This window comes from Vicia villosa, linkage group LG1 (genome assembly GCF_029867415.1).
Source record: "Vicia villosa cultivar HV-30 ecotype Madison, WI linkage group LG1, Vvil1.0, whole genome shotgun sequence".
Lineage (NCBI taxonomy): Eukaryota > Viridiplantae > Streptophyta > Magnoliopsida > Fabales > Fabaceae > Vicia > Vicia villosa.
Window position 1 is genome coordinate 203,744,438 of NC_081180.1, and position 17,900 is coordinate 203,762,337.

General features: G+C 36.2%; 1 protein-coding gene across 1 annotated transcript; it reads right to left on the minus strand.

Annotated features, from left to right (window-relative positions):
• Positions 1-14,236: 14,236 nt before the first annotated feature.
• LOC131593309 (uncharacterized) lies at positions 14,237-15,610 on the minus strand. Its single transcript, XM_058865771.1, has one exon. The coding sequence runs from the start codon at positions 15,608-15,610 to the stop codon at positions 14,237-14,239; it is 1,374 nt and encodes a 457-aa protein (XP_058721754.1).
• Positions 15,611-17,900: the final 2,290 nt, after the last annotated feature.

Sequence of the window (17,900 nt, forward strand, 5' to 3'; positions counted from 1 at the left end):
CGCACCCGACCCGACCCGTTGTCATCCCTATTTAAACTAGCAAAGTCATATATAGTTAAATATGTGTCATTGCCTTAGTAGTAGCAAAATAATCACAATCCTTATAATCAACACCAAGACCTGAAATATTGTTGTGAAGGTATATTAGAAATGAAAAACATTATAGTAGTGGATTAAATATATATAAATATAGAAATCTGATAAAAGTAAAAGGAAAGAGATGGTGAACAACAAATTGCATAATTTTGGAGCAACATTCATTTTGTCACTAATTATCATTATAAAACTTCCTTTATACAATGCACCTATAGGGATTATAATTAGCTATTTATAAGCCTGACCAATGAAATTATATTTCATTTCATTCAATAGTAGAATTTATAGATTTATTAATAAAAATTAACAATGCAAGGTTTATCTAAATTGTGCTTATTATAGTTAAGCATCTTACTGATGTTAAAATGACTTAATATTTCTTCAAAACACTACAAATATTTAGCTTAGTACAACTACCTTTTCAATGTATGATAGAGTTGTTCAAAACATACTCTGATACAAATGTATGTTGATAGGCAATAATAGCGATAAAATCAAATATTTTATAATGATAAAGGCATAAAGAACTCAAATATTGACATAAAGAATTCTATAACGATGAATTAAATATTTTATTACTGAAACTCACTATTTTCACAAGTCACTATCACCACGATACTATTTTTATTTTAATAAACAAAATATTTGTTCAATTTATTTTGTTCAATTTTAAGTTTTTTACATGCATATTTGGATTGTCTCTTAATTATTTTTAGTGTGATTCTTAATTTGTTATGTTGATTATTCTATTTATTTCTTAATTTTAATAAAATTAATAATTTATTTTATTAAATTGGATAATATTCAATAAGCATGCAAACAATTAATTTTTTTAAAATTTTACGGGTCACTACTAGGGGTGGCAAAACGGGCCAGGCCCGCCGGGTCGGCCCGTTTGACCCGCCATTTTGAGCGGGCTGGGCTGAGGTTTTCGGCTCGGTACCTTAAGTTGGCCTGCCCCGCCTAACCCGCTTAAAAAATCGGGCCGAGGCGGGGCGGGGCGGGTTTTGCCCGCGGGCTTTTTGTTAAAAAAATTAATTTTTATTTAGAATTAAAATAACTTCAACTATAAAAACAACACTCTTCTCTTATAATTATATTGATTGAATTCTATTCTAAATTATTATACATACAAATTGAATTATAATTGTAACGTTCTTTCTATAACTTTCTAATACATGTGTTGATTGGAAAAGCTTGAAATAAAAGAACAGTTGTATAACATGCATAATTATTAAGTTGTTAATACATTAGCTCACATGTTTTATTTAGAAAAAGATATTGATTTTAAGAAAAAGAGGGATTTGATGAGTCTATAAGTGTGACAAATTTTAGATTTAACTATTAAGGAATCGCTTAATATAAAAATTTATTAAGGAATCGCTTAATATAAAAGTTTATATGAAGTAATTACTAATTAGTGAGAAAGTTAGGTGTTGATATTTTATGCACTACTATTTTATGCACCGTGATGTATTATGCGGTGTAATTGTTATCACTGTCTGTTTTATGTAAATTCTTAATTGGGTTTTTTAGTAGTTAGATTTTAAATAGGATTAAAGTGATATGTATTATTGATCGGTAAAATAGCAAGTGTACTATTTTGCCTCTGTAGTAATAAAGGGAAAATTCCCCGAATATCGATCTCAAGGACTGCGTGAGATTATAGAGTTAGTCGCACTTCAATTAAACAAAAAGCCTTGGGGTTTTGGTTTTTGTGATTACAAATTAAATTGCAAATAAACTTAAAAAGGATGATTTAGCCAAAGATGAGTAACATGCCAGGGTAGGTGTGTGCATTAACATATGTAACAACTCTGAATCCTTATTCCAATAACAAAATCCAACTTATCAATTACCGGTTCTTAAGGGTATTTGCTCCTAAGTCCTTAGTGGGCAAACCTTTGAACATTCAATCCTAATCCCAAAGTCCTCTGAAATTATTGATGAAATCAAGTATTATAATTATTAAGAATAATCCGGTTACTATAGGGTATCCCTAGTCCTAGGTGATATCTACTATAGTATAATGGGATAAAAACCCTAACAATGGAGGTCAATCCTAATTGCCAGTCATAAATCAATCCAGTTGGTCCGACGAGGAAAGCAGTAAAAACATTATACCATTAAATTGAACATGAAAGGAAAATACGTCATTGAAATTCGGAATTCAAAATCATTACAAATGTTAATCAGGGACACCCCCCTAGCATTGGGGGGTTTAGCTACTCATATCATCCAAAGAAATTACAAAGATATTAAATAAAGACATTACAATAGGGATGATGAACTTTGATCTTCAATGGCTTCCGCTCATGAGAGTTCTCCGTTCTTCTCCAATTGCATAGGCTTCTTCTCTCAATCCTCAAAATCTTCGTGTGGCAAAAAGATCCCTAATTCATCTTCAAAATCCTCCTAAATAGTGCAGACTCACTTAAGTTGGTTGGAAATTCCAAAAACACCCCTGCAGGCCATCCACTAAACTAAATAATAAAAATCAGCAAAATCAGCGTCATCACCCAACACGGGCCGTGTTGTGCAACACGGGCACCCGTGTTGGTCCCCTGGAATATTTATTTTTTTCACTTGGTCCCAGACTTAGCAACACGGGTCGTGTTGAGCAACACGGGTACCCGTGTTGCACCACTGTTTTCCTCTCTTCTCAAACTTTGCTCCTAGCGCTCTTCCTGACACGGCCCGTGTTGAGCAACACGGCCACCCGTGTCAGGCCTCCTGTAGCATGTTTTTGAACTTCCTTCAAAACTTCCGAGTTTCGCACTGATTTACTCCGGTTTCTCCATATGAACCTGAAAACATTAAAACATACAACCAAAGCATAAAATGACGAATAAAGAAATAAAACACTTAATAACAAAACTTAAACATACTTAAAAACAACGATAAAAATATGTGTGAAAACCACTGATCAAACTCCCCCAAACTTAAACCGTTGCTTGACCTCAAGCGACAATTACAAAAGTTAATGGCCTTCAAAGCATACGGTGTTCATACGTGAGATATCTGTCTGTATTGATCAAGAAACAGTGATTTGGCATTCACATGACGCGACGAGTTTTGTTACCACATTAATCCTCAAGCTCCCGTTTCGGATACCTCTCCAACTATGCTTTGCACTTAAGTCTCTTTCCGATTTTCCTCCTCTTTCATTCGGACAATCATATTAAGGCACTGCATTTCTTAAAATAATCATCACCTGCATGAGACGGATCAAGGCTTCTTATCATAATTTTTTTTCCTGGCACCAAACTAGCAGCATTGGCTACTTTTTATTACCGATGAAATTTTCAAACTTTGCAGTTATATATTGTCCTTTTGGACGACGTTTGGGGATCAATCTCCTTTGGGCTGAATAACCGGGTGAGGGTTACCCAACTTAGCGAGCCGATTGCCTTTTACCGCCTTTTCATCATTTGGTGCCAATCTTTATATCTCTTTTTTTTTTCAACCAGCCACCATGCAAGTGAATCCGAGTTATGCCAGACTGTATCAATAAACTACTCGAGAAGTACTTCTCAGGAGACAAGTACTATGGTGCAAATCTACACGTTAGACTCGTATCTCTTTTAGGGAATCAAGGGTGTTTAAACAAACCTCTTCTTGTCACATTATTCCGAACTTCCTGTCCTCAAACAATCCTCGCTTCATCTCTATATACTATTCCCGATCGCTCTTTAGGATCAAAACTTCTTCAACAAAAATTTAAAATTTCGGTAAAAATTTGGGCAGAATTCACTTTATGGTTTCACATCATACCAATAACATAAAACTAACATAAAAATAAAATGCAAAGAGAAGAGCCTCCCCCAAACTTGAACTAAACATTGACCTCAATGTTTCAGAACGAGTTCGAGAGAGGTGACTCACAGAGGGTAATGCACTCTAATGATCACTTCCAAGCTTTCACCAGAGACGTCCTCTTTTATTTCCTGAAAATAAAATAAACAAACAGAGAAATTAATTATTAAAACCGTGGGTTGCCTCCCACGAAGCGCTTCGTTTAACGTCGCATGGCTCGACGGTCCATTACCCTTTATTATGGAGGGTATTTCCTTTTCCAAACCTTGTTGCTTGTCACTTTCGCAACCACTAACTCATGAAGACGAAAAGCATTCACCGCTTTTCTCCTTAATTTACTTCCCACATTCTTCTTCTTTCCTTGATCTTTCTCCTCCACCTTCTTCCTGACTTCCTTAGCTTTCTTAAGATTTTTGACAACTACATAAGATGGTTCCACCCGGGAGGCTATGCTTGACACTTTTTCTTGGAGCTGTTTAGACTTCTTGTTCTTTTCCTCACTTTCTGTCATACCATCAGAAGTTTGATCATTCACAACCGCCCTCTGTCTTTTGACTCCTAACATCTTCAACGTTACTTCTTCATCAAAAGATTTCAGCGTCAGCGTTCCTTTTTCAATGTCGAGGTTGCAGCGGCCTGTCGACAAAAATGGCCTCCCAAGAAGGATAGGAGTTTCTTCGTCTTCCGGAATGTCCATGATGTGGAAGTCAACCGGGAATACAAATTTATCAACTTCCACTAGTACATCTTCAGCTACCCCATATGATTTCTTAACGGTGTGATCGGCAAACCTTAACTGGGTCTTACTTTCACTAATCTTTTCCAACTCAAGCTTTTTGAAAATGGACAAAGGCATTAAACTCACACTAGACCCAGAATCGAGGAGTACCTTTTTAAATGCTATATTCTTGATGGTGCATGGTATCGCCACCGCCCCAGGGTCTTTCCTCTTTATTGGGATCTTTCTTGCTGTCGAGACTATACCACACTTCTCGGTTGCAATTTTTGGCTCTCCTCCTAGTGATCTCTTTTTCGCCAACACCTCCTTCATAAATTTTTTATACAAGGGCATGTGTTCAAGTGCTTCAAAGAATGGTAGATTTACCTCTAACTTTTTGAACAATTTTGTAAACTTTTCAAAGTCTTTCTCTCTTGAAACCTTCTTTGTCACTCTGGAGGGGAAAGGTAGTTTTATCACCGGTTCAACGTCTTTCTTATTTTTTTCTTCAATTGGTTTAACCGGTGGTACCACAACTTCTGGCTCTTTTGGATTCTCTCTTATTTCCAGATCCACCTCTATTACCATGGGGTCATCTATTTCCTCTTTCTCTTTTTCTTTTTCAGATTCTGCTACTCTCCTACTTCTTGTAGTAACAGCATTAATCTTCTCCTGGTCTTTCGGATTTTTCACAGTTGAGCTCGGAAGGGTACCTTGTGCCTGTAGAGTGAGATGTTGTGCTATCTGCCCCACTTGAACTTCCAGATTTTTAATTGAAGCCGAAGTGTTTCTGTGGTTGTTTCTTGTTTCTTCTTGGAACTGAGAACACTGCCCAGCTAATCTTTCAATTGCCACTTCCCACTCTGCCTTCTGGGTACCTTGTTGTTGTTGATCTTTCCAAGCAAAATTTGGATGATTCTTCCACCCTGGATTATAGGTGTTAGAATACGGGTTGTTTTGCCTTAGGAATTTGATTTCTTCAATCTGCTTGGGAGTAGCGAAACAGTACACCGTTTGGTGTGGGCCATTACAGATTTCACAGCTGACAGGTTGAGCTTGTTGAACTTGAGCCACCTGTTGTTTACCTATATTCATAGCCTTCAATTTCTTTTCAACTTCTGCGGCTATCGCATCTTCAACCCGAGTTTTAGAAGTCTCCAGCTTGAGATCAATGATTCCTTCCGGTTTGCTAGCACACCTGTCATACAATTCCAAATGCTCATTTGCAGCTATTGCTTCAATGATTTTGATGATTCCTGAGGCTGTTGTGAAATTTGTCGAGCCTCCAGTTGCTGTATCAATTAACTGCTTTGTTTTGATTCTGAGCCCATTGACAAATACTTGCATCTGTTCAGTCTTGTCCATGTTGTGAGTGGGACATGCCACTAGAATTCTTTTGAATCTTTTGTAGGCATCTCCTAAGGGCTCACCCTCCTGCTGCTTGAAATTTAGAATGTCATACCTCTTCCTTATAAATACCGAAGCGGGAAAATACTCATTTAAGAAAGCTTTTTCCATCTCTTCCCATGATGTAATGCTGCCCGCTGGAAGGGAATAAAACCACTCTTCTGCTTCTTCTGCCAAGGTGAATGGAAACATTCTCAGCTTCTTGGCCTCTTCTGTATGACCTTCGATTTTTAAAGTTGTACTCATGGTCAGAAACCTCTGTAAGTGCTTGTTTGCATCTTCATTAACCTTTCCTGTGAAAGGCTTTCTTTCGAGCTGAGTGATGGTGCTCGGGTGCAATTGAAAATTAGGGACATTCACCGGTTGGTTGATAATTGTTTGTCTTCCCCCTGGTGTATTTGCAACTCCATAGTCTCCGAGGAGTCTCTCCGGTGGTGGTACCTCGCCCATGACTTCTTCTTCACTTTCAGAACCTGAATGAACTGTCACAACTTCTTCTTCGGATTCCAGTTTAGCTTGATGAGCTTGTCTGCGCCTGGCGTGAAAAGTCCTTTCAATTTCTGCGTCAAAAAGAAATTCTGCTGAGGCCTTGCCTCGCATAAACAGATTAGACAATTATTAGAATGAGGAAACAAATAATATAAAATTTTTTTATTTTTTTTTTTTATATATTTTTTTTTTTTTGAAAATAAAATTTTAGTCGCAGAGCAACAAAATTCTAATTGAAATAAAACTAAAACTCTACAATTTTCGGCAGTCCCCGGCAACGGCGCCAAAAACTTGATCGGTAAAATAGCAAGTGTACTATTTTGCCTCTGTAGTAATAAAGGGAAAATTCCCCGAATATCGATCTCAAGGACTGCGTGAGATTATAGAGTTAGTCGCACTTCAATTAAACAAAAAGCCTTGGGGTTTTGGTTTTTGTGATTACAAATTAAATTGCAAATAAACTTAAAAAGGATGATTTAGCCAAAGATGAGTAACATGCCAGGGTAGGTGTGTGCATTAACATATGTAACAACTCTGAATCCTTATTCCAATAACAAAATCCAACTTATCAATTACCGGTTCTTAAGGGTATTTGCTCCTAAGTCCTTAGTGGGCAAACCTTTGAACATTCAATCCTAATCCCAAAGTCCTCTGAAATTATTGATGAAATCAAGTATTATAATTATCAAGAATAATCCGGTTACTATAGGGTATCCCTAGTCCTAGGTGATATCTACTATAGTATAATGGGATAAAAACCCTAACAATGGAGGTCAATCCTAATTGCCAGTCATAAATCAATCCAGTTGGTCCGACGAGGAAAGCAGTAAAAACATTATACCATTAAATTGAACATGAAAGGAAAATACGTCATTGAAATTCGGAATTCAAAATCATTACAAATGTTAATCAGGGACACCCCCCTAGCATTGGGGGGTTTAGCTACTCATATCATCCAAAGAAATTACAAAGATATTAAATAAAGACATTACAATAGGGATGATGAACTTTGATCTTCAATGGCTTCCGCTCATGAGAGTTCTCCGTTCTTCTCCAATTGCATAGGCTTCTTCTCTCAATCCTCAAAATCTTCGTGTGGCAAAAAGATCCCTAATTCATCTTCAAAATCCTCCTAAATAGTGCAGACTCACTTAAGTTGGTTGGAAATTCCAAAAACACCCCTGCAGGCCATCCACTAAACTAAATAATAAAAATCAGCAAAATCAGCGTCATCACCCAACACGGGCCGTGTTGTGCAACACGGGCACCCGTGTTGGTCCCCTGGAATATTTATTTTTTTCACTTGGTCCCAGACTTAGCAACACGGGTCGTGTTGAGCAACACGGGTACCCGTGTTGCACCACTGTTTTCCTCTCTTCTCAAACTTTGCTCCTAGCGCTCTTCCTGACACGGCCCGTGTTGAGCAACACGGCCACCCGTGTCAGGCCTCCTGTAGCATGTTTTTGAACTTCCTTCAAAACTTCCGAGTTTCGCACTGATTTACTCCGGTTTCTCCATATGAACCTGAAAACATTAAAACATACAACCAAAGCATAAAATGACGAATAAAGAAATAAAACACTTAATAACAAAACTTAAACATACTTAAAAACAACGATAAAAATATGTGTGAAAACCACTGATCAATTATTTATTTATTTTGATACGCTTTTTTATTGTGATTGAGTTTATTTTGTTATTTTTTTTGTTATAATTGATCTTTATTTGTTTTATTTTTTGAACTCTTTAGACTTAAGATATGTTGAAGTTATATTGTGCGTTTTTAAAAAAATACTTTATCGACCTTTTTGGTTATAATTATTTTTTTTGTAAATTATGTGGTAAATCAAATTTAAAATAAAAAAATAAATAAAAATTGGCGGGCCGGCCCGCCAACCCGCCAACTCGTTAGTAAACGGGGCGGGCATGACTTTTGAGCTCGAACACCTAAGTAGGCCCGCCCCGCCCCACCCCGCTTTTGGATGGGCTTAAATGGGGCGGGTCTAAACGGGGCGGGCCGCCCGCTTTGCCACCCCTAGTCACTACCAACGTAATACCTATTTTATTTAATCAATAATTATTTTTATTTGAGAGACAATTTTTATTTCCAGATAAACACTGAGAGTGGTATTTGTAAATTTTACCAACTCTTATGAATTTTCTAACTTAACCTCACTATTTTTACGGATCACTATCACTACAATACCTTTTTTTTTTTTATAATTTTAATCAATAAAATATTTGTAAATATTTATAGTTATTAGTTATAGTTATAAATTTTCATAGTTATTCGACATATTGAGTTTATCAGATTGGTGATTTGCTATATAACTAAACCTTATTGAATAATCTAAGATAGGAATGAACTTACTCGTGCGGATGCACGGGTTTTCTACTAGTTTAGTGGCTAACTATACTTGGTGGGATTGTTTACACCCCAATGTAACTAGAGATTTCGATAGGAACAAGTTAGGCCTTCCTAACTTTTGGTTATATTAGGTTTGAGGGTTTGGTCATTGTCCCCCTCATTTTTTAGTACCTATTTTTCCTTTTTATATCATGGGCAAATGTCCTCTTTTGATTAAAAAATAAAATAAAATAAAATTATATGTTCACGATATATAAATAAAAATTATAGGTATTAATTTTAAAATTTATTTGGTTTATGTTTTTTGTAACTATACAAATATTATCTTTTTTATTTTATCTTTAATTCTTATGTGATGTTATTATAAAAAATTTATACTATTGACATTTAGTACGACTGTAACGATACTTATGATAAAAATCAATTTTTTATAAACTTAACGTTTGTGTGATTGTTTTTTATGAGGTTGAATAAAAAACAAAACAAACAAAAGAAATAAAATAACCAACAAACAAAGGAAAACAAAGTTCGTTCTAACAAAATCAATCACATATTCAAGCACCAGATGATTAATACGCAAAGGACACAAATTTAAAATAACTAATGAAGAAACTTGAGTAGCTCCAGTTTACGTGATAAATCTGCACATTTGTTTCCTTCGCATAAGGTTCGAAGAAACGATAATCTTCAGTGGTAGTCGAGGAATCTTCCAATTACATCCACTGTATGAGCAAATGAGTGAGTAAAAGAAACTCTTTGCTTGACCAAGTCCACAACCATTAAGGAATCAAATTCATAAATAAAATATTTATGTCTTGTTCTCCAAATTATCTAAGGTTTCTAAGCATAAATAATAATTATGCATCAAGGATAATACCAATCCCGCAAAAACCATAAAATCCACTGAGCCATTCACCCAAGCATGATCCTCCTAGATTGCTTAAAAAGTTGTCAACCACATTAAGTTTGACACAAGTGTTTAATGAAAGAATCCAGTATATTTGTTGAAGATTGTGATGTTTGTCGAATTATTGCATATTTAAGAGATTAATTTAATTTTCAAACTATAGAACATTAGTACATAAATACTTTTTTCTATTGAAGTTTCCTAATTTGATTTAGGTTTTACTAAGAACATGGTGGTTGTTAGCTTGTGATTTTCGACTAGAGATGCACTAAGACCCACCAAGCCTTTCATAAACAAATCTACAAGATTAAGATTATTCTCTCTTTAAAACATGTTCAAAATCTTGAAAATGTTTGCAGCAATCTGCATATTCGACAAAAATGATGTATTAGATAAATACTCATGCTAAAATACAAGCAGCTAAATCATGTTTCGATATCAAAATTACAAGTAGTCGATGAATAACAAATTGATTCTGGATATGGGTGAAGGATAGAAAAACACTTAGAAAGGGAGGGTTTGAATAAGTGTGACTTTAAAAACTCTTAAGATAAAAACAATGAACACAATATTTTTATCCTGGTTCGTTGTTAACGAAACTACTCCAGTCCACCCCCTTAGAGTGATTTACCTCAACTGAGGATTTAATCCACTAATCAATCTTGATTACAATGGTTGTCCACTTAGAAACACTCTAAGTCTTCTAGAGTATACTGATCACACCTTGACCACTCTAGGAAATCAACACTTAGAAACTTCTAAGTCTTCTAGAGTCTACCGATCTCACTGATCACTCTAGGAACCTTTTACAAATCAATGTATAATAAATGTTTACAAGAGTATTCAAATGCTTCTTAAAAAGCTATAATCACAACTGTGATATATCTCTTAAGTTCTAAGCTTATCACTCACTAAATATTACAAAGAATGTGAGCTTGAAGATGAAGTTCGTATGTTTTGATTTCAGCAGCGTTTTGGTATTCTTGCAAGAGTTGTTCGTAATTGCTTCTGATCAGAACTTCATATTTATAGGCATTTTGAGAAGATGACCGTTGAACTGCATTTAATGCGTTGCGTGACTGGACAACTTTGCATTTAATGTTTTCACTATTTTGTCAACTACCTCGAGCCATGCTTTTCTCTGCTTTTACTAACTTTGCCTTTTGTAGCTTCTAACGTTCCTTTTGTCAGTCAGAGATTAGACTTCATAGCCTGTCATCTAGTACTAACTCTGATCTGAGATTTTGTGAATACAACGTTTGAATAATCAGAATCAGAGTTACAACTTGGTGCAGAGCATCTTCTTGTCTTCTGACTTTGAAGTGCTTTAGCGTGATACCATAAGAACTTCAGTGCTTCTGCTTCTGATCTCAAGTTCTTCTGATGCTTCATAGACCATGTTCTGATTCTGCTTGACCATCTTCTGATGTCTTGCGAGAGCATGTTCTGATGTTGCAATCCAGAATCTTCTGAGTCAGTGCTTCTTAGCGCTGAATTATGCATACTCCTTATATATTTCCTGAAATGGAAAATGCATAGGATTAGAGTACCACATTGTCTTATACAAAATTCATATACATTGTTATCATCAAAACAAGAATATTGATCAGAACAAATCTTGTTCTAACAATGGCCAGTTAGAAGACTCGAAGATCTTTTATGACAGAAGCAGTCAGGAGATTTAAGGGCACTTGTCGACATTAGTAGCAGTTTGCAGCAGTTCAAGAACTTAAGACATGTGGAAGTAAAACAAATGACAAAAGATTACGTAATGGTGTATGTGTCAAACACTAGAGAATTGACGCCTGTCAACAATTATTGATGTGTTTAGTATATAAGTTGATTTCGTTCATGTAACAATGGTTATCAGTTTTCATAGTTATTCTCTATAGAATTCACATATCCAAGTTACAGAGATAAGAGTTTGTGAGAAATGTATGAATATGTGTACTACCTTTAGTTTTAATAATTTTACTCATTGTTATTTACTATTCTTCAAGCATAAACATAAGTGTGTTCGGTAAAACTTCTAACATGTAAGAGTGAATATGTTGTGAATTTTTTTTTTGAACTCTATCAATTATTTACCAAAATTTTGTTGCTTTTAACTATACTCTTAAATTTTTTGGATGACTTGGGATGCCATGGACAAATTTCTTCTCCAATTTTAGTTGCATTTGATCCATGAGAAAACCAACAAAAAGGGTAGGTTACTATTAATTAATATAAAAATTATGTCAGATTTTCTTTTAATTAATTAATTAATAATTTAATTGAAATAATAGAAAGTTTGAAATATTATATTTTGATAAAATATTTTAGAGAAATTTGGGTTATGGAAGATGCTAGATTATAATATTTATACTCCAATACTATATTTTTTAACTATTTTTATTATCCAATAATATATTATTTTAATTTCAAACATTAATAGATATTGGACCATTACACAATAATTGTTATAAGAAATATATTGATGTGCCAAATTGTCTTTATTTGATTTATAGAAATGTTTTAATTATATTTGAAAATTCTAGTACCTCACACGCGATGTCGTACTGGATGTTATGACATCCACACTCAGACAGAATAAAACGTTAAAACAGAAGTGCATAAAAACAGTAAAAAACACAGCAAATTGTTCACCCAGTTCGGTATACAACAATAGCTACTCTGGGGGCTACCAAGCCAGGGAGGGAATCCAATATAAGCAGAATTAATTTAGAGTTAAACCCCCTCGTTTACAACTCCTCACTTAAGACCTACCCAATGTAATTCCAATCTATTCCTAGACCTGAGTATCTCCGCTCACTCCCCCTCAATCACAATAGTGATTACAAACAGACATCAAATAAATTAGAGAGAAGACACACTTCAAAAACACATCTTGATCTGCTTAAAAGCTTCAATCAAGAGACACACACCCGTGCTTAAAAGCTTAGAGTGACAAAGTACAAAGACAACTTATTCCAAAACAATCATCAAGAGACAATTGCTTGGAGTACAAGAGACTAAACACACAGACACAAAACTACGGTTCTTCATAATTAACAATTCTCTCTGCGTTCCAAATTAGGATTGCAGTATTCTTATATGCAGCTCTTGGGCCTCGGGCTTTCCAAGAACCAAATTAGGGTTAACCAAGTTAACCTAGTTTACACGTCATCAGGTTGTTACAGAATATGCTGTTAACAAAATCTTCTAGGAGAAATATTCAGCACACAATAAAATGTTTCCTAAATTGTAGATTGAGAGAAATCAGGAAACATGATAATAAAACATAACAACTCCTACTGTCAGACATGGATGTCATGACATCGGTCATGACATTCACTAACAAAAACCTGTATTAGCTTAAACATATGCAGCCTGCATAACACCATATAAATCATGTCATGACATTAGTCAAGACATTAAACACCCAGGTATGTTTTACCACAAATGCAACCAACCTGAAAACACCTACAATCTCCCCCTTTGGCAAATTTTGGCTAAAACAACCTGTCACACCATATCAGAGAAACACTTGCAGCACAAAGCACACAACCATACACAATCAGAGCTAATATAGTACAGCATACCACACAAACAACATACATTACTACTACCATCAGTATGCATACATCAACCACAGCTACTGTTACTTCTACAGCAACAAAAACATACATAACATGGCTATGCTACCACTACAACCATACCATATGAGCAGCTGACAAGTATAACAGAAATAAACTGTTATACTACACATAATCAAACAGATCAACACAAAATAAGAATATCAGGATTGTTGACCACACATACTTGTAGTTCTGGGGTGACATTACTACTCCCCCTGTTTGGCCATAAAAGTTGCCAAATCAAGCTTAATATGCAAATAAGTACATACCAAAATTAAGTAAAAAAACAAGAAAAATATCACTACCAGCAGCTGTCTTTATTCGTTAGAGTCAGACCCACCAGAGTTGACTGCATCACTTTCTTCATTTTCTTCATCTGAATCATCAGCTGGACTGATATTTCCTTCTTCAACTTCTTCTTCTTCAGAGTCTCGTCCCTCTTCCTGTTCATCTTGTGTTGTTGTCCCTGTAGTGCCTGCAAAATCCTCATTACCATCCTTCTCTAGAGTGTCGATCATCTTCTCAAGAGATTTCTTCCTTGCCTCCAGCTTTTTGTATGTCTCTTTCATCATTGCTATGACTTCAGCCTTATTAGCTGATGATCCACTCTTGGATGTCTCAGCCGGTGTCATGACAATGTCTGGGACATGTGTTCCCTCAGACATTTTGTAATGGAAAGACAGAGCACTTTCCCTTTTGCAAATAGAGTCACTTTAAACCAAGATGCCAGGGTGCTGGTTTAAGATGATGTCACATATGAGAGAAGGAAATGATATAGGGCCTTTTACACTGTAGCTACCAGCATACTTCATGGTTTGCTAAAAAATGTAGGTACCACCGTCAAACTTTGCTTTTGTACCAACAACATAGATAAATCTTCTAAGAACAATTGAGACAGTATACTTGTGATTTGTTGGCACCCAATTAGCAGCCCCAATCTTATGCAGCATTGCATACTTCATGCTTAGATTACCAGCAGACAATTTTCCTTTCAAGGGCCAGCTTCTGACTTGGTTTGCACTGATAATTTGGCATACCTTGTTATCAGAGACTACAAGCTTAGGTTGAGTTTCATCAGACCTTCCTAATAGGTTGTTGATCATAGTGGACGAGAAGTTAACACATTTTCCTCTTACAAACACTTTTCTGAATTCCTTGGATCTCTTGTCAGCACACTCTTGAGAGAGGTTTACTATGAACTCTTTCACCAACATTTCATAGCATTTACTCAGATGGACCACAGTTTTTATTAGGCCAACAGCCTCAATCAAATTCATTATGTCCTTACAATCACGAGCATTTTGAGCCAATTCCCTCTCAAGAGCCAGTCTCTTTTGATACATAAATTTCCACCTGTTTGCACTTGCAACAAAGTGGAAGGATACATTGTCAATGGGAACTTCAGGTACACTAGCAGCCAGCTTGCTAGTTGTGGGCTTCTTCTTTAATGGAATGTCATAGATATTCTCTTCAAAGCCAGACTCAGATTCTTCAACAACTCTTGCCTTCCTCTTCTTTGGAACAACCTTGCTCCAAGATTTTGAGGGGCCAATACCAACACTTTTGGCCACAACTCTGCTCTTTATAGGTCCTGCAGATGTACTCTTCTTCTTGATAGAGTCTTTGGAAGGGCTTTTAACATCAGCTTTCTTCATAGGAGACTGCTGAATCACAACTTTGTCTTTGGAGGGGCTTTTAACATCGGCTACACTAGGGTTCACAATAGCAACCAAATCACTGTCAAAGTACTCATCTACATCCAAAACATTTGTACCTGTTCCAACATCTGCCCTTGGACTATCATCAGCTCCAGAATTTTTGATGTCATTGACATCCTCAGTGACATTGGTGTTCTCAGCATCATTTTGAACCTCTTCATTATCATCTTCCTCAGGTATGTGAATGTCACTACCAGCAGTGGGAGCATCTTTATCGTTACATTTGCTCTTGGGAGGATCAGGAATCATGGTTTGTAAAGGGACAGAAATCCCAGGGACCTGATGATTTTCATCCAAAATCCGTTTGACAATCTTGGCTATGGAGTTATGAACATATCTTGTTCCTTCTTTAGTAAGTTCCTCACGAGGGTCGGATGATGAGGGATTGGAGCCCTTCGTACGAACACTCTCCTTAGATCTTCTTGCATGCGATGTTCTTGGCTTTGTAGTTGTTGAATCATCGGCGCTAATCATCCTTAAAGGAGGTACATTGAGAGCCCGATTAGGGTTAGTCGACTAATTAGGTGTTGCAGAGTCGAAGGTGGGAGACGCTTTCTTTGGGGAGGAGGCATTCGGTTGTTGAGACATATTGAGATTTTTCAGAGGGCTTCTTATGACACGATTGTGAGGTGCGTCGGAGTGTCATACCCCAAAATTTGCCCTCTTCTTTTCATCTTCAATAAACTCAAGGTTCAAGGGTTTTATCAAGTCACTCTCTCCTATTCAAAACTAGGGTTTGCTATTTATCAAAGGAGTTTGAATCTTTAAGGCCTTAAATGGATCTCAAGGTGTCTCACATGTCTTAAGGTATCTCCATGTCAATTATCAAGCTTCAATCCCAAGGATTTCTCACTCAATGGCTCAGACGATCAATAGTCGACTATGGTGACCTAAAAGTCAACCATGGTCAAAGTACAGTCAAAACTCCTGACTTTTGGTCAACATCAAGTATTTGAAGTGATATCCATCATTTGATCAAAGTTTGATCATGATCCATTAATAAAAACTCGGAAATGAACAAAGAAAAGGTTCAAATTAGGGTTTTTTATAGGAGAAAGTCAACTCAACTTTGACCGGTCATAACTCTCGCATGGTTTGTCAGAAATTCTCCAACCAAAGCCTATTCACAAGGAAATTTCATCCTCTACAACTTTGATGTTGGGCCCAAGATCAAGAAATGCACCATTTGGGAGATATGGACAAAAACATTACAGGTCCTTTTAGAAGTCAATAAAAACACCTTTGGAGTCAAAGCTCATAACTTGAGCATGGAAGCCTTAATTGAGATGAAACAAAAAGGGTCATTTGGAGGACACTCTGTTAGAACAATATTTGTTCTGATCAATGTTCTTAGTTTTGATGATAACAAGGATATGAATTTTGTGTGAGATAATGTGGTACTCTAATACATTGCAATTTCCCTTTCAGGAAATATATAAAGAGTATGCACAAATCAGCGCTCAGAAGCTTTGTCTCAGAAGGTTCAGCATGCAACATCAGAACATGGTTTGGCAAGACATCAGAAGATGGTCAAGGCAGAATCAGAACATGGGTCTATGGAAGCATCAGAAGAACTTGAGATCAGAAGCAGAAGCACTGAAGCTCTCATGGTATCACGCTCAGAAGCACTTCAAGGTCAGAAGACAAGAAGATGCTATGCACCAAGCTGTTTGACTCTGATGATATTCAAATATTTTATTCACAAACATCAGATCAGAAGAAAGTACAGGTGGCAGGCTACGCTGACTGACAAAAGGAACGTTGGAAGCTATTAAAGGCAACGTCAGTAGACACAGCGTGAACAAGGCTCGAGGTAGTTGACAAAAGCGTGAAACATTAAATGCAAAGCTGTACGGAATATGCAAAGCATTAAATGCGCCCAACAGTCATCTTCTCAAACGCCTATAAATATGAAGTTCTGATGAGAAGCAAGGTTACCAATTCTGAACGCAATTATTCTGAAAAACTTGCTGAAACGCTGTTCAAATTCAAAGCTCAGAAACTTCATCTTCATCAAAGCTCACTACATTGCTGTTGTAATATATTAGTGAGATTAAGCTTAAACGTTAAGAGAAATATCACTGTTGTGATTATAGCTTTTCAGAAGCATTGTAAAACTCTTATTTGATTACATTAATGTGTAAGTAACTAGAGTGATCAAGTGTTGATCAGGATACTCTAGGAAGTCTTAGCCTGTGTCTAAGCAGTTGTAATTAGAGTGATCACGTGGTGGTCAGGATACTCTAAGAAAGTCTTAGCTTGTATCTAAGCATTTGTTCCTAGAGTGATCAGGTTGTGATCAGGATACTCTAGAAGACTTAGTCGCGGACTAAGTGGAAAACCATTGTAATCTGTTTCGATTAGTGGATTAAATCCTCAGGTGAGGTAAATCACTCCGTGGGGGTGGACTGGAGTAGTTTAGTTAACAACGAACCAGGATAAAAATAATTGTGCAAATTGTTTTTATCTTTCAAGTTTTTAAGACTATACTTATTCAAACCCCCCTTTCTAAGTGTTTTTCTATCCTTCAATTGGCATCAGAGCGCCGGTTCTAAGGTGCAAGCACTTAACCGTGTTTAGAAAAGATTCAGGAAGAGAAAAACGCTTCAGTAAAAGATGGCTGGTGAAACTCAAACAAATCCAACTGCATCTACATCTGGCTCTGCTGAGCAATACAATGGTAACAATGGTTATACTAGACCACCAGTATTCGATGGTGAAAACTTGGAATATTGGAAAGATAAACTGGAAAGTTACTTTCTTG